The sequence below is a fragment of the Lepisma saccharinum genome, chromosome 9 (genome assembly GCF_977018435.1).
Source record: "Lepisma saccharinum chromosome 9, izLepSacc3.1, whole genome shotgun sequence".
In the NCBI taxonomy this organism is placed as follows: Eukaryota; Metazoa; Arthropoda; class Insecta; order Zygentoma; family Lepismatidae; genus Lepisma; species Lepisma saccharinum.
Window position 1 is genome coordinate 72,967,554 of NC_139237.1, and position 19,012 is coordinate 72,986,565.

General features: G+C 40.0%; 1 protein-coding gene across 1 annotated transcript; it reads right to left on the reverse strand.

The window, feature by feature from the left end:
• Positions 1 to 17,397: 17,397 nt before the first annotated feature.
• On the reverse strand, positions 17,398 to 17,793 carry LOC145992469 (protein GVQW3-like). The gene has a single exon (XM_083128852.1). It carries the CDS (start codon positions 17,791 to 17,793, stop codon positions 17,398 to 17,400), a length of 396 nt encoding a protein of 131 aa, XP_082984978.1.
• Between the last annotated feature and the right edge of the window lie 1,219 nt (positions 17,794 to 19,012).

The following is a 19,012-nucleotide window of genomic DNA, read 5'->3' on the forward strand; positions in this document are numbered from 1 at the left end:
CCTGCAACAAATAAACTTGGTTAGTTTTCCAACATTTTGGCACCACTTTCACATCTCTACATTGCATATAGCGGATATGAATAAAGTTTGTAATCAGGGAAAGACTTCTGGGACACCCGGTATTAATGCAAGCTAAATCATACTAGTTTAAAAAAAATCTGGACGCGTGAAAAAGAGTAAGCCCTGTAACCACCCCGGTTTACATTTTCCTCAATTTTTATATCTGATAAGGTTGCCATACCCTCACAGACTTTCTACTCTTTTTCTTCTTTCCTCGAACAATCCTTGGGTAATTCTTCACAAGTGAATTCATCTTAGCAGACGAAGAACTTGGCAAACAACTCATATTCTTTCTTTTTTTACATCGTTCTGACAACATCGTATCGAAACCAAACCTTGCGACAAATGCCGGCCCACGAAGAACGAGGTCACGGACTACAAAGGGGAAGATAAAAAAGAAGAAGAAGAAGACGGTTTGAAGAGCAAGTCGTGAAGAAAACGGACATGGGGAAACTCTGCTGACGATCGTTTCCCATGTTCCACTTGGCATGTCCTGCGTTCCATATACAAACACAAAAAAATAGATATGCTGCAGCGAAAAGTCGACCAAAAGACGGATCAGTGTAGCAAGTCAAACATGAAAATATCAATATATTGTTTTGGAGGGAAAAAGATCTGAATTGAATAAATAAAAAACCAACCAAATACGCTGGGATTACACATTTCTGACAGATATTACGCAATTTTGCTTTTGTGATGCCACCTGGAATGCTTTATGGGTACTAATTCACACATTCATGAAAATTTTCCACCATTTGGGGAACTTTATAGAATTAATTCAAAAGTATACAATGGGCATTATTTCATAATTTTCTGCTGGAATTTAGATGATTTTCCCCCCGAAAGAACAACGGCAAGTTTCACTAAGCCGATTTGGTTCTATTGTAAAGCAGTTCCCTGAAACGATCAATATGTCAACGTGAGCACACGCACACGAAAGAAAACATAAGAAATATTTTCTGTATTCCTGCTGTACTTTTACTACGCTCTACGTCTCTCTTCTCCCCCCCCCCCCTAGGCAACCAGATCTGGGTATATGGGGGAGGGACTTAAGCCCCTGAATTGTATCTGCGAAAAGCCTTTCTACCGATTAAGAAAACTGAGAACTGAGTATGAAAAGAGCCATAATGTGAGCAAATGAGAAACTTTAATGTGCCCAAATGGTAATATCACCATTAAATATCTTATTTCTTGTTCGGTCTTTGTAAACTTGTTCAAGTGGTGAAAGAATGACAATTTGTGTTTTGTGGAAACTTTTCTTCGTTTTTTGTGTTCGCTCGCCGAGTAAAATAAACCAAATCAATCAATCAGTTGTTCATATAGTTGTCAATTAGACGTATTCGTTCATTTATTGTAATTTCCAGAACTAGGAAACCCCTAGTCGATTTCGGTCAAAGACCTGGGAGTCGTTGTGGACGAAAACCTCACTTGGAGTGACCATGTGAAGGCCATATGCAAAAAATCCTATCGCTGTACCGCCTTAAAAATATTTTACCACAAGAAGTAAAAAAAAAACACTCGTGGAGTCGTTAGTTCTGTCTCAAATAGACTACTGTGACTTAACATATATTGACCTCAACGGTGAACTAGCAAGACGTCTACAGCGAATACAAAATGCATGTGTGCGCTACATTTATAATATCAAATATTTTGACCACCTGACCCCGGCTTTCAAGGACCTAGGCTGGTTCGACCTTTCCACCCGCCGCCGCTTCCACGCTTTTACAGCGCTCTACAAAATAGTAAACTCACGAGAGCCCTCCTTCCTACTTTCTCGATTTCAACCCCTAAGTTCACCACACACCTTTGCCACCCGTTCGAGAGACAACTCTCTGCTGGCCATCCCCTCCCACAAGACAACGTTCCTTAACGGCCACTGCTACCAGAGCGTGGAATGACCTCCCCAACGACATAAGAAATTCGTCTTCTCTCGGCCAATTCAAATCAAAATTAACAAATCATCTTCTGGAGACAACTTACCAGTACTGAAAACAGGGAAATAAAATTCGTGTAAACTTGTAGGACCAACACCCACCGACTTTTTCTGAAATTTGACTATGTTTGTTGCGTGTGTGTTCATGTTTTACGTGTATTTTTTTTACTTAGTGTGTATGTATTTTTGTCTTTATTTTTTATGTTTTTGCGTCTTTCTCTTTTATTTTTTCTTGTGTTTTTCTTTTTTTTGGTATCTAAATGTTTTTAGTTTTTATGTATATTTCATTTCTTGGTATCTTAATGTTTTTAGTTTTTATATATTTAACATACAGTTAGCTATAAAAATCAATTTATAAAATGTAAAGTAGAGATGGTTAAGTGGAAGAAAAGGCTTGTGCCTTAACTTCGCCATCCAAAACAAGGAATAAATAAATAAATAAATATTTATGAAAGAGTTTAGAAAACAGCATAATAAAGCAACGCAACGAGGATTCGAACCTGAAATCATTCTTTCACAGCGTACTATGCTCAAAAGTTTGGCCAGTTGTTTTCGTTGCTATGCTACTAAAAAAAAAGAAAGAAGACGTCAATAATATACAGGGAGGTCCAAAAGTGCGGAACGGGCCGAATAAAACCGAAATGCATGCGGTTTTTGAAATTTTATGTGTACATGTAGTTTGGGGATTGGGGAAAACCTACCGAACCGCTTTTGAAATATGGTCGCCATCTTGGATCGAGATCACTTTTTTTTGAATGGGAACCTAGGCATGTGACATATGAAATTACACTGGAAAAAGCTCACAAACACGATGGCAGCATTCATGTTTGCAAAACCTTATTCATGTTCATGCTACAGGGTGTTAAAGAAGTGTTTTCAACGGTTTTTCTCATTGTTGAAGGATGTTAGAGGATATGCTCTATAAAATCGATCAGCTAATTCCCTTCTCCCTCTCTCTCTCTCGCACACACATACTGTATATTCACACATGAACACACACGCATGCAACTTGGCCGGACCGAAGCTCATTTATCACTGAGATTGCATGTTAATGGCCTAGCCACGTCGTTTCCCTGCAATAAGTGCTCCTCGGAGCGATTTGCGAAGTTTATATTTTGTAATTACAGCAAAGACTACCTTGTGAGAAAATTTAATTCTCACGTTGGACGTAACAAATGATGATGGCATCGGGCATCTAAACAGCACGTTTGAAGGGGAAGTTCTTGATGATTTTATATGCTCTGTTCGCTAATTCTACGCAAGTAATGAAATGGGGTTCTGTTTTATTAGTCTCGGAGCTTTTTCTCTCCACACACTTTCATTTATATTGAAGAGTACTGGAGAAAAACCTGATGAGTCAAATTTTATCGATTCGCTGTTTTCGATGGCATTAAATAGCTCCGTCAGCGTAGTTCTATATGTTGTAACTGTAAAGACGAAACACTCGGTAATTCAGTTACTCATTTTTCAAAAGTAACTCATGGTTGCCCTTACTTAAAACTGTCAATTACTTAGTTGCCAAAATTAACTCACAGTTACTGTTACTTCAAACTGCCAGTTACTTAGTTGCCAAAATTAACCCACAATTGCCGTTAATTCAAACAATCAGTTAGTCACTTTTCAGTAATTAACTCACAGTTGCAGTTATTTCAAACAATGAACTGTTTAAACCGTAGACTCTGAGTTACAGTTCCAAATTTTTAAAAATCAAGTAACTGAGTGGTAGTTACGCATTTTAAAAGCTGAGTTACAGTTACATATTTTAATCAGTAACTGAGTTACAGCTACATATTTTCAAAAGTAACTGAGTTACACATTTTAAACAACAATTGAGTTACAGTTACACATTTTAAACAGCAACTGAGTTACAGTTACACATTTTAAACAGTAACTGAGTTAGAGCTACATATTTTAAACAGCAACTGAGCTACAGTTACATATTTTAAACAGCAACTGAGTTACAGTTACATATTTTGAACATCAATTGAGTTACAGTTACATATTTTAAACAGCAACTGAGTTACAGTTACATATTTTAAACAGCAACTGAGTTATAGTTACACATTTTAAAGAGTAACTGAGCTACAGTTACATATTTTAAACAGCAACTGAGTTACAGTTACATATTTTGAACATCAATTGAGTTACAGTTACATATTTTAAACAGCAACTGAGTTACAGTTACATATTTTAAACAGCAACTGAGTTATAGTTACACATTTTAAAGAGTAACTGAGTTACAGTTACACATTTGAAACAGTAACTGAGTGGCAGTTACGAATTTTAATAATTAGTTACACATTTTAAATAATAAGTCAGTTACAATTACACGTTTTAAACAGTAACTGAGTTACAGTAACTGTTCTAGAGTGCTATACGCTCGCGGCAACATCATGGATCTTTTTTCGTTGTTTAAAAAAGGCAATTATGGTCTCGGTTATAGGTGCTCCGGTGCCTGGGATAATTGATGGCGCTGGAGATAACATACATAGAACACGAGAAACCGATTGCATTCACTCAAGTAGATCTCCAAACAAGACACCCGTCACTGAAGAATGCAAAGATCCAATCCTCTGGAGAAGATGAGCCGTTTTGAGGTTAATCCATCCCAAAAGAAATGCGGGAGAAATTTAAAACTTCCCACGGCGTAAACTATTGAAAGTTTTGAATGATTTGCTTGTTTTCAATTCCCGTGGGTCTTTCATCCAACCATCCCAATGCCCAGAAGCGTGTGATGAGATGAGTCGCTGGCTTATGTAATGAGAAGGAATGTCCGGTTTGGAGGGTCTATTTATGTCAGCGCCGGCCTTCAGAAAGTGGTCGGAAATAACACTCCCGGGGCGGTTTTTCCTCCGCGTCTCGTCATTCTTATCTGTCGCAAGTTTTCCCGACCACTTGTGCCTTGTTTCACTCGGCTTGGCTTTTCTTTTTCTCGAGTTTCAAAGTCGTACCAGACGGTCTGTTGCTCTGCACCTGCCTCGGAGGGACCTCGTGGGGCATGTTCCGATGTAAAGATGGTGTAGATTGTAACGGCCGCCTGTTCTAAGTTTGTCTTCCTGTTTCGTGCAAATCCGTCTCATATGAAGAATTTGCTCTTTTATTGCAAACACTACCGGGATACGTTTTGGTTAATGTTCCTGCCAAGCGAAGCCCTTATCAAACTTTTAGCAGTATCAGAATGCTATACAAATTCTATATGTAATAATACTGTGTGTGTATATTATATATAAATATACACACGTGGGCTGTTCAATAAAGGGCGTGTAAGAGGGTGACCTCACTTCCACGTAGTACACCCTCTTCCCCCTTTCAACCTTCACTTGTGCGCCCCTACTCGTTTTTTTAAAACAAAAACTTTCGTTTCTAAAATATTAATTCACGCCTACATTTATATTAGGTATATAAAAAATATGAAAATACATACATGTAATTTGAATCAATGTAAAAACTGGTACGAGAGGTTGATGTTCGATATCGCGGATGCTCGACAGGTTTCTTCATTTCATTTCAGTTGACACTACATTCCGAAAACAAACAATTTATGTAGCTATAGTGCAAGATACATCTGCATGTTTCTCCCAGAAATTAGTAGCGTATTCCACGAACTGTCTGTCGGTGTGTTCCGTTAGGGCGCTGGGGCTTAAAAAAGTGAAGCTTTCTTGACTTGTTTCATACTCTAAAATCTATTCTTTACTTGATTTACTAGCATATCTAAAGCACGGTCGAAAATCTTTACTTTAAAACAATCCAACGAGTCGAGAAAGCTAACATCTTCTGTCAGTTCGTCGAAGAGGTTTTTTTACTGGTAGATATTGGCGTTTCCATTTGCCACCCTCTGGCCATTTCTTTAACTTCATTTTCTAACACCTCAAAATTATTCCGAAGCTAATTAAGACCACGTACAGACTTTTCTAGAAGGCTGAATGCCTCATCAAGAAATATGCTGGGATTTTGTAAAGTTTTGGAAACAAGATTTTGATCTGGAATACAAGCAATAAGACGAAGAGATGAAGAATGATAGAATGAAGATATATTCTTTCGCAATGTAGATGCTTCGGCTATTTCTGCATTTGACTTTGACGTTACTATGTTCTTTGACAAGCAGTTTAAGATTAAATGGAAATTGACTTGAATTATCGAATACGCGATAAAACGTACCATCGACAAAACGTACCTACCACCTGGGCGGTTACCTGCGAAGGGTCTTCTAATGAGTCATAAACTATTTTGCGATGCGACAAAACGTACCACTTGATGGGGCGGCATCAAAAATCGTGTCGTTTGTTATTACAGTTCCACACTGTTATTCGAATTTCCGCGTTTTGCAACCAATTATTCACAAAGTAATCAAAGAAAAGAGTTAGCTTCGCTGATTCTGGGCCTTCAGCCATCCATCATAAACTTCCTCCGTTTTTAAGAAGGCCAGAGCGGTACACATGCGTATATGCAAACGGATTTCCTCATTCTCTCGATACTCGACCGAAAGTCCTATATCTTCAACTTTACGCCAAAGGCATTTCTTAAAATGGAAGAAGCACCCACTGATTTCTGTCGAAGGAAACCCTTGGCGAATCGCAGATATGGCTGCCAATTTGGGAGCGTGAACCTATAACCTAATCTAACCTAACCTAACTCAAGGTCAAGTTAGCTGGGTGCTGATTCGGGTGGCAGATAACGCACCGTATTGGAATGTTTGACATGTCAAAGGCAAGTTCAAGCGTTTTAATTGAAGTGGTACGTTCTGTCGCGAAGTAAATATTTTGAAGTTATTGGTGGATCCTTCACAGGATCTGTTTATCTGAGTGGTACGTTTCGTCGCGAAAACCCAAGTGGTACGTTTTGTCGGGACCGATTTATCAATTAACATTTTCTCTTTGCGGTTGCAGGGGCATAAAAATATAATCTGTTTGGTTGAAAGGTAACTTTTGTGAACTATCGATCTTAATTTATCATTTTTACTGCAACCCCGAAGCTCGTGTGCCCACCCCCCCCCCACGCCGCGGAAGTTGCGGGATTTTATTTACGCCCCTGCACCTTGGTAACTGCAATGTAGCAGACAAACGAGGCTCTGGCGCCTGGACCTACGGCCAGTATAATCATCTGTAGGGCTGTGGGTTGTCCGTCCTGTGTCTTGTCTTTATGTGCTGAGTTTTCCTTTACAGCCTCAGCTTTTAATTGGTTAAGAATAATTTATTGTATTGCTCAGAGACAGATATCGATTTTAGTTACGTTAAGGGGCTGGGACCCGTATAGTGTGACGGGTGCAAAATAGTCTAAGTGCTGACGCACCCATATTTTTTTTAAAATTCAATCAATCAATCAATCAGTGTTCAATAAAGAGTTACCATAATTTTTTTACTCACATAATTTCTCGCTCTAAAATTTAATTTTATTTATGTTATATTGTTAGCTTAATATGTAACGTATGCGCGATACTATTGTTTTGACTACAGTTGTATGACTGTGACAGCCGTGGAGGTTGAGACATGTTCAGTTCCGCCAATGGTAATAATGGAGGTAACACGAGACAAACAATACGCAGAGTTGAAATTTTGTAGACTTCGTGTGAACAAATCGTCAGCTGAGGCCTATGGAGACTGGAGAGTCTGTTCTTCCCTATAGCTCTGTCGAAGGTGGTATATAATGTTTAAGGGAGGGAGAGAATCAATTTTAAAGAAAGGTGAACCCGGAGCTCCGGCCAATGCTCTTACGGAAGAAAACATCAACACTCCTGCTTTCATTGTGAGAGACTAAAAATTTCATTGGGTACCACCCACATGTTGGTAACTTTCATTGGGTACCACCCACATGTTGGTAACGGAAAAAATACACACGAGATATGTTTGTGTGCTGTGGGTTCCAAGACCACGATAATGCTCTGCCGCACAACAAAAATATTGTTTCTGAATATCTCGCGAAAAACGATGTGAAGTGTGTTCCTCATCCTCCCTATAGTCCAGATCTAGCCGCATGCGACTTTTTTCTTTTCCCCAATTTCATGAGTAGTGAATGATGAGAAGGCGATTCTGAAGGACCTATAAAAAAAACGGCTTCCAGCGTGTCTTTGAAGACTGGCAAAAACGCTGGGACAAGTGCATCGCCAATGGGGACTACTTTCAGAAAGACCATCAAAATTATGAGGATGAGTAAAGACATGTTGTGTATATGGACCACTACACTTTAGAACAACTCAAATAGCTCTCAATCTTTAAAATAAAATTCACATAACCTTGTGCTGTCAATAAAAACAATATTCACTCACAATATAGTTTTGATTTTCTCTTCTTTACAAATCCTATGGCTATCTTAAAGAGATTTTAACAGGTTTTGGAAGCATGTACAATTCAGGAACATATAAGCTCCAGGCCTCATTTCCATTGTTTTTCACTAATTTTAAACAGTTTTTACTTGCTTATAAAAATTTTCCAAGAGCACAGATCAAGTGAGATAAGAAGTACGACAATGCAGTAATAGGTACACGGGGGTTTTAACTTTTTTGGATAGGGAGATAATGTTAACAAAAGAAACTTCATGCGTTTTGTTACTAAAAACGAGATACTTCGAACGGCAGCAACTATCGAACTATTTGAAGGGGATAGAAGGTGTACAATTCGGATCAAATTTTTTTGGGTGTTCAATGTACCCCTGTACCCTCCGTTCCCACGCCACTGCTCATGGACCTGCTATGTGCCAGAAATCAAGCTAGAGCATAACATGTATCCTTAGAATAGCTGAAACATCATAGTTGAAAATAATGTTTGCTTTCACCCTTTGCAATTAGATTGAAGATCAGAGAGTTTGCCAAGCAAAACACGCCATCGGCAGTAATTAGTCGAGAAATTACGTTGACATTGTGACGACCAAGAGCAGAGGCACTTACAGCAATTACGATTTATGGATCGACGTATCTGTGCTCAGTCGTTGGGACAAGTGAGATCATAGGAATTCTGCGATTAGCGTAGTTAATACAAAGTTTTCCTTTTCAGGCTGCAGAAATCTGTGCCATGTTCTTGGCAGGGAGTCATAAGTAATTTTCAGCACCATTGACTAACATTATTTGCCATCATAGTTTTAAGAAAAATTAAAGAACTTGCTATTGTCCCACTAAAAACATTATCCTTACATCAATCTTTATAATTGGACTTGCACTTATATCATATAAGGCATACCAATGACCCCCATAATATACAGGGCGGCGCATATTATATCTCCCAATTTGTAATGACAAACGAAAGAATATGAGTACTTGTAGTAACTTTTTATGATTGTAAAATAAAAATATACACATAGGCATTTCATACAGTGTATGAAATGAACAATACAGGCATCATTGCGCCTTGAAAATATCCTTTAAATGTCCTCCTTCTGCTTGGATGCACTGTTCGAGGCGATGCGGAAAGGCTTTCATGACGCGCGTCTCAACATGGCCTGGGGAATAGTGTGTATTTCACGGCAACTGACGGTTCACAATATTACTCGTGGCTCTCCAGTGTCTAATCCAGTTCAGAATGCTGTCTCTCTCTGGAACAGGTGCATGGCGGACTTAATTCTTCCGCCACAGTGCCCGGTGCCTGATGAAACAGGGTGGCTACAAACAAGCAGAAATGAAATTCCCTGACTTTTCCAGGTTTTCCAGGACAAAATTTACATTTTTCCCTGACAATTACAAACTAAACTAAATCGATGTTTTTGCAAATGGAAATAATAAACTCATACAGATCCAGGTATGGATTTGTTAAGTACCAATATTATCTTCTATGAAATTGACTTAATTTCTCTATTCTCTATTATTTGAATTCAAACAGCAAAATAGAGAATTTGGAAAATTATTACAATTCACAAGCTAGGGAAGGATTACGGAATTTTATCATACGCAGTAAGTTTAAAATAAAATACTTGATTATTTTTAAAGTTACGACTAAATGAGATAAGAATGAAGACTGATTGACTAAGAAATAAACGGTGATCCATAAAGAACGCCGGATTTGAAGTTGTTATAAATGAAATTTATTTTTGGAAAAAAAGCACAAAACACATACCATTCTCTTCAGGAGATATTAAGGTTTAAACATGGATAACAATATCAGGCATATGACCCCCCCCCCCTACTAGCCCTACACGCAATCACTCGGTCCATGAAATTCACCATGAGGCGATCACACATTTCCCCATCAAGTGTGTTGAGGACACGTCGAATTTCTTGCTTAAGTTCCAACAAATTTCGGGGTTTGTTCTGGTAAACTTGTGACTTGGTGTACCCCCACAAGAAAAAGTCACATGGTGTCAAGTCACAAGATCGAGGTGGGAAGGTTTGGTCTCCTCGCAATGACATTATTCTGTCCGGGAACTTCTCACGCAGCAGATTGATTGTTTCTTCTGAAATGTGACAAGTTGCGCCGTCTTGTTGGAACCATACATTTTCGATGTTCATTTGATCCAAACGAGGCTAAGGAAAATCAGTAAGCATTGCACGGTAAGGAATTCCATTCACTGTCAGAGCATTTCCTTCTTCGTCTTCAAATAAGTAAGGACCGACCAAACCCCCACTCCAAATCCCACACCAAACCGAAACTCTCTGATGATGCATTTCCTTTACCTGAATCACTCTTGGGTTCTCAGATCCCCATATTCGGCAATTCTGCTTGTTTACGAACCCGTTTAAATGAAAATGAGCTTCATCGCTGAAAATGATGCGCTTTGCAAAACCCTCGTTCTCTCGTTCCCTTTCAAGGATCGAGTCAACAAATTGCTGTCGTTTTCCATGATCCGCTGGTTTCAGTTCCTGCGTTAACTGCACTTTGTACGCGTGCAAGTGCAGATCTTTCGTCAAGATGCTTTGCATTGTTGTTGGCGCCATATGCAGTTCTTCAGCACGACGGCGATACGATTTTGCAGGACTCACAGCAACAGAATCACGCACAACAGCAACGTTTGCTTCACTCCGGCGACTTCGAGGGCGTCCAGGGCTTTTGATGTCTTCTGTTGATCCAGTTTCTTCAAATTTCTTGATCAATCTACGAACAGTTGATTCGTTCGGTGCATGAAGATGACCAAGTATCGTACGGAGTTTCCGAACAGTCACCGCGAAACTTTCACCATTCTTGTAGTGCGTTTTGACAATCAAAACTCGCTGTTTCTTGCTGTACCTTTCCATCGCGTTAGCAACACACACAAACAGTAGAACAACTGAAACGCTTCTCAGCACAAAACCTCAATGATAACTGATAACAACAATCGCACCAACAATGCTGCCAACCAAACAAAAAAAATATGGCGTCCTTTTCAAATCCGGCGTTCTTTATGGATCACCCTATACAATTTGTAATTTATCAGTCTCCTTATACATTCGCGGTATTATATGTTGATACATTGAATTAAACAAAATAAAGTGTCATATTTCCTTACATTATCAATGGGATTTCTGCTTCAGTACAGTATATCCAAGTGAAGTACTGTGAAACTGACAACATGCAGTTATACCATTATTGCTGACGAAAAGGATATGTAGGTATTAGAAATTTGACGCAAGGAATTTGTAGAATTGCATTGTATAGGTACCTGATTTAGCTAACCACACATTAAAACAGGAACACACTGTTAATAACAGCTTCTGAAAGTTCATATACGAGGGGCGTCCTGAAAAAAGCTTCAATGATACGCAGCACTAGTGGTCGTAGTGTGACAGGAAGAAGTGGCATGTAGCTGTAATCTGGTACAGTTGCAATGCAGCCGTTTGAGGACAGTTCTAGGTTAAAGGTTGCAGCTCTCATACAGTCTCCCACCAACTGCGATGTAGCCTACGTGCAGTAATCAGATTTTAGCACGCTCAGAATTTGGCACAGAGCCACCAGCAATCGTGTGAGGTGTGCAGACCGGACGTTATTTTCATTTGTTAGTATTAGGTACTTCTAAGGCTTGAATTTGGAAACTGATTCAAACTGATGGTGCAGACAATTCACGGGAGGCCAATCGAATGTGCACAACCCCACACAGCTGAGTACACGCGGGCCCTTTGCATCACTTCAGGTGAGAGATCTTGGACAACTCCCTGTACAGCCCTGGCCTTGCATGTACCGACTTTCATCTCTTTGTTTAACTGAAGAAGTTTCTGGCAGGACAAGGATTTGACAGCTACACTGCGGTAGAGATAGTTCCAGTCTTTGCTATCAGACACATATGCCATGGGCGGGCATACAAAATTTTGTACCATGCTACGACAAATGCCAGAACAACGGTGGTGATTATGCCGAAAATTAGGTTAGGACTCAACTGTTACTAATGCAATAAATTACAACTGATATTCTTGTTTCATTTATGCATAATCGGTCGGGACCTTGATTTTTAAATTTTATTTTCAAATTTGTGTCTTTTTTTACTTTTTACTATTCAGTGTTATTTTACACAAACATTCACATTTTCATTTTAGCTCATTTTCTGGCAAATATCAGAAATTATACCTTCATGGTGTTTTTAAACTATTGTTTTAAATTGTAAGTAACATAGCCTACGCCTCTTCGTGAGAGTTTGATATCTTGAAAGTTATTTTCCATACCCCCTTTTTAATTTTAAGGTAAGGGTTATAGATAAAGAAGTTTTCCCCGTATATACTGAAGGGTGCATAATGACCATAAGTGGCGACGCATCCAAAAAAATTAAATCAATCAATCTCACGTGACAGATACCGATATATGAGGGCTATTTTTTTTTTCAACATCCAATGGTGCCGCCAGAAGGCCCGTGAAGCGCTAGGAAGCGGGGCGTCTACCAGCGTGATTACCACCCCCGTGCCACTACCACCACCACTGCCAAGGCCAACGCTTCAGTTGAAGCTGAGCGAAGCGCACGTAGAGATGTCTGCTACAATCCACTATCCCGCCAAGTGCAAGGTGCGTAGTGTGATACGATTTCTACAGGCAAAGGGGCACAATGCAGCGAAAATTCACCATCGAATGAGCTGTGTGCAGGAGAGGCATGCTGTCTTCGGGCATTGTCTTGCTTCATGACAATGCCCGACCCCATGTTGCTGCATCAACCCAAGACCTTCTTCATCGAATCCACTGGGAAGTGTTTGATCACCCTCCCTACAACCCAGACCTTGTGCCGTGACTTCCCATCTTTTCCAGGCGATGAAGAAGTGATTGGGAGGACGGTGCTTCCACACCAATGCGGAGCTTCGGCAGACCTGGCTCAACAGACAGGCAGCACTTGTCTTTGCAGAGAGTATTGGAAAGCTGGTGCATCGGTACGATTAATGTCTGAATCTTCTTGGTGATTACGTTGAAAAGTAGATTATACGTGTACGTAACTTTTGTCAATAAACCCATTTTGCTATTCACTGTGATTATGATTTCATGTCCTATCGGAGGTTAAAAAAAAAATTGCCCTCGTATTATGGAACCAAAAATTGGCATTATCTTTTTTTGATTTGTTAGTGTTACGTTTCCCAAAATTCGCGTTTTTCTTTTACAACATTTTTCTGCCAAATATACCAAAAATTAATACTCCATTGTGCTTTTAAACTATTATTTAAAGTGCTCCCCTGCACTTTGCCATGAAGGTGTATAGAGGTGTAGAGTTAGGGCCCCACACTTTCTTGATCGACTGAAGGTGGGGGTGATGTGATCAGCACCACGCTCGTGGCTACCTTTATCCCTCAAAGTTTCCTCCAGGCACCCGCTTGATATGACGCTGGGTGAGCGTCGGAGCAGTTTGAATAGGTGGAAAAAGAGGCCGGTTCTCCCCCACAGGGGATCGACCCCGGGTCTCTCGCATGGTAGTCAGACGCCCTAACGACTGAGCTCCATTATTTCTCGCTCGACAAATGCCGATGATTCACAGTTAACTTGGTAATTCAAAACACATCTCGCGCGACAAATACTGAAGATGTGGCTCCCGTGTGATGGTAGATACGCACTCGATATCCTGTTCGAACCCTGCCACTTTGCTCTGTGATGCAAATGGTTTTGATAGAAGTTGAAAAAATCGTGTGAAATACATGATTTATGTGGCTATCGGAATTATTCCATGTATAACAAGCATTATAGTTTACTCTTGAATAAAATGTTGGAAAACTTGCACGTTCTATGTACACAAACATGGCGTAGAAAAGACAAGAATGTTGGATTTCATGGAAGTTTTCGTTGTTTTAGGACATTTTTTAAAAAAAATCGCTAAAAACTCCAACAATTCGCATTTTATGCCAAATTCGCATTATTTCGATATTTCGAACGGGCGAAAAATGTGTCCAGGCATCACTGCACATTCATAAACACAACTTCGCAGCAATTACTATTTTTCACGGTTTTCGCGTTTGCGAAAAATCATCCCTACTAATTGGAAATTACTTTCTGGCCACCCCTCCTATAAATCAGTAGATGGAAAGTGAAAATTTAGCAAGGCTGGCAGAGAAAAGTCAATTCTTGAAGAAAGTGATTTGTTTTATGATTGAATGATTCGAGTAAATATGATATTATATTTTTATTATTAGTATTTTATTTCATAATATTGGACATTAACCTCACTCAGTGAGAGATTAATGACCATCTCTCACGAGTTTAAACAGAGAGGGCAGGAGAGTGGCGTTAATTTCATTGTTGCAATAACTTTGAGGTTGGGAGTTTATAACGTTCATCAATGCAGATTTATGTTTCAATTTTTCGTGATTCAATATATATCCCGTTTTCTTGGATTCTTCTTGATATCGAAGAATAGTGCAATGTCATTGTAAACGAATGTTAACTTGTGCGAAACTAGTAATACGTCAGGATGATGAAAGAAAACCTTCCTAAGCACTGCTACATTAAATAAGGAGAAGTGAGCCAGAAGAGTAATAAAATTCCAGCAGCATATTTGCAGTCTAAAGCTATTCTTGTTTATGCATGCGATTTTTGTTGGATGTTGCAGTCCGAAGAGATCCAACAAAAATCAATTCCATACGAGTGCCATGCATGCAATTTCTGTCGCACGTTGTAGTGAGATACTTTGTCGGGTGGCGATATTCGACAAAAATCGTATGTATCAATGGAGCCAATTTGTTTCCATGTTCCTTCAGTTTATCCAACAAAATGCCTTACTACGACGTCCGCCAACTATCGGACAGCGCCACCCGCTCCCATCCCCTCCATCCGTTGACAGTTCTGCCCCCTTACTACTCCCATTAAAAAAAAAAAAATCAAGACAAAATTCCCTGACATTTCCCTGACTTTTTTTGACACCTCAAATTCCCTGACTTTTCCCGGTTTTCCAGGTCTGTCGCCACCCTGTGAAAGCAATCCGCGTCCGTACTGGCCAACGCTCCACGGTATACTAACTGGCTGACTCCCAACTATCCACGGTTGCCAACTCAAATTGGTAGATACAATATGCGCCACCCTGTATTACTAATGACTTATTACACACCATTACTCCACAGTTTAAATACTATTCAATTCAAGGTATTATTCTATCGTTGTGTAATCTTTGTATGATCATTATCTTTTGATTCTTACTGATTCATTGTCTGTGACAATGGTTGCTTAAGAACGGTCTACGAGGTCGAAATACGCCTGCTTAAATAAAGACCCATTCTATTTTATTCCATTGTGTGGCTAATTATAATTCATTCTGATTGGTACGGTGTTGACAATGTATCATACTAATTGCAAAATATTGCCAAATTACCAATGAAGAACTTTCGCACAGAAGAGATGAAGAAAAATAAAGGAGGAACCCTCTGAAGAAACCCGTCTCACCAACACACATTCAGAGGGTACGCGCTTATGTTCTGGCGCCTTTAAACAATAAGCCATAAACAATATTTCGGTTCCCTCGTTTATTGTGTGCTAATTTTTCTTTTAAAATTTACATTTTTCTTATCGTTTACGTTGGTATTTAAGATTACACTAATTCTGATTTATAGCTATAAGTAGCCTGGTTTTTCTGGTTTCCAAAACAATCAAAGTTTACACATTGTAAATTGTTAGAGATAAAGGGTGAGTAATGTTAGTAAGATTAATACATAGTAAGCTATTGTACAATATGTTGACCAATAATTGTTTCCGTTGACCAAATTAATGATTGGTTTACAAATTATTATCGGTTAGTTCATTTTTCAGACGGTAAAACATTAGTCAATGACTAACTAGCTTCAAGGAAATAAAAAAAAAATGCTCGAATATATTTTTTCTCATTACAACTTGTTGAAATACGCACTATTAATAAGTGTGGCATTTTTGAAAAGGAAGCCTTGACCCTCTAAATTTCATTCTAAAATGTGACTTTCGTTATTTTTCTGAAAAAGTATAAAATTTGACAAAAGTAAGCGAAGGTTCGGCACGAAATGGACAATACAGTTAAAATTACAGTGTAAATAAATTCAAAAAGAGCGTTTGCGACATCTGTTGGCATCATAATAATGATTTTAGCATTGCAATTTGCGTAACCCATGTAAATTTAAAAGAGAATTCTTAAATCAGGCCTGTTTTGCCGGTAATCAAATTCAGGAATCTGATTTGATATTATAATCCGAAAGTATTTATTCTCCTTTCTCTCAGTTTGACCCCACTTCTTGAAACAATCGGCCGACCTCTTGCAGCAGTAATTTACAGAGAAAGTAGACATTATTTATCAGCATGGAGGTAAGTTATATATGTAAACAAGAGCGTAGGAAACTACATGAGTGGCTGGCCTATGGGGAATTTTAAACACATCTACTTTTTGGATTTACGAGGGACGTTCATTAAAGATTTCCCCTGAACCAGTTCCCATGGACGGAGATAAACGAAAATTGGTACAGACATTAGTCCTTCTCTACATAGGAACCACCAATGGCCACACACTTTTCCCATCGTTCTATGTACCCGTGGAGACCTTGTTTGTAGAAGTCTGCAGGTTGCTCCAGAAGCCATGGCTTGACCTCAGAAATCAACGTTTCATCGTCGTGGAAATGCGTTTCCTTCAGGGCTGGGAAGAGTGGAAGTCTGATGGTGCGAGGTCTGGCGAGTACGGGGGATAAGGAAGGATTTCATATCTGCAGGACCGTGCTTCTGTCTGGGCAACATGCGAGTTGTGAACTGGAGCGTTGTCTTGCAGGATGCGGACGCCTTTGGTCAGCATGCCACGCCTCTTGGTTTTGATGGCCTTCCGCAATTTCTGCAGCAGTGAAGTGTAGTACGTCCTGGTAATTGTGGTACCCTTCGCCAGGAAATCCATCATAACTTCTCCATGCTGGTCCCAAAAAACCATGAGCATCACTTTGCCCACTGAGGGTTGGACACGAGACTTCTTTGGTGGTGGTGAGTCAGGATGCTTCCATTACTTTGAGTGGACCTTGGTCTCTGGGTCATAGTGATGGACCTACGTTTAACCCTGGGTGATTAGTCCTGGTTTTCCTGGCACATGGTCAAATTAGCCTGGGAGCACGTGACTCATTCCTGCATTTGGAAAGGTGTGAGTAGCCGAGGAACCCATCGGGCAGACACCTTCCGCATGTGAAAATGGTCATGGATGATTTTTTCGACAGACCCCACACTGATCTTGACATCTTCAGCTAGTTGGCGAACGGTTATGCGGCGATCCTCCAAGATGGCGGCATTCACTTGCCCAATGGTGTCTTCGTCAATGGCTGACTGCGGTCGCCCGAAAATGGGGGCAGTTTCTACTGAAGTCCGACCACACTTGAACTGTTGATGCCAGTGCCTCACTACGCCATACGATGGGGCATCCTCTCCATAGGTCACTTTCATCTCATCAAAAGTTACCTTTGGTGTGCGGCCACCCAAGTAAAGAAACTTGATGACTCCTTGGTATCCCACTGGACCCATCACTACACCTTGTCTCAATTTAGTACTTGTAAGACAAAAACTAAGAGTAGTTCAGAATTTCAAATTACCTCATGACCTATGCACATACGAGGTTTGGCTAGAAAAAAACCGGATTGATGTTGCTATTGGCAAACAACGAATGCGCGAAGGTTGAGAATGCATGATTCTATACTACCATACCCTGCCTACAGAATGACTAATTGCCCTGGGTGCAGGCCTCTCAGTTTCGCTGTGGCACTTGGACAAAGCGGAACGTGCGTCTGTGCTCCGTCGGAAAAATGCTGAGTATTAAAATGGAACAGCGTGTCAATATGAATTTCCTTTACAAACTGGGGAAATCTGCAACAGAAGCGTACGACATGTTAAAATCTGTGTACGGGGATGAGTGTTTATCATGCACACAAGTGTTTGAGTGGTTTACACGGTTTAAAGAAGGACAGGAAATGATCCAAGACAACCCACGTTCAGGACGACCATGCACGTCGAAAACGGAAACAAACATTCAAAAAGTGAGTGATGTGATTCGAAAAGATCGTCGATTGACCATTAGAGCAGTTGCTGAAATCACAGGAATAGACAAAGAAAGTGTTCGACAAATTTTACACGAGAATTTGAACATGAGTAAAGTGTGTTCAAAACTCGTGCCAAGGAACCTGACATTGGAACAGAAGGAAGCTCGAGTGAACATTTGTACGGACACTTTGAAGAACATTGAAACAGACCCTACATTCTTAGAGAGAGAGAGTGATAACCTGTGATGAATCGTGGTTTTTCACGTACGACCCTGCCACAAAGCGCCAATGAATGCATTGGAAGACCCCGAGTTCGCCACGTCACAAGAAAGCTCGCATGAGCAAGTCCAAATTCAAAGCCATGATGATTGTCTTTTTCGACATTCGAGGCATTGTGTACGTTCATTGGGTACCCGAGGGTCAAACTGTAAACCAACATCATTACATTAATGTGCTGAAAACCCTTCGTGAGCGAGTAAGAAGACGACGACCTGATTTGTGGCAACGGAAGTCATGGATTCTGCACCAAGACAATGCTCCTGTCCATACGGCCCTGTCAGTGAAGACATTTTTGGCTAAATATGGCATCCCAGTGTTAGAACATCCGTCGTATTCGCCGGACCTTGCTCCCTGTGACTTCTTTTTATTCCCCAGAGTGAAGTCCGCCCTAAAAGGAACCAGATTTGAGACAGTAGAAGCTGTGCAAA

Coding starts and splice junctions, on each gene's coding strand:
- LOC145992469 (XM_083128852.1), bottom strand. CDS start 17,793: ATGGGTCCAGTGGGATACCAAGGAGTCATCAAGTTTCTTTACTTGGGT.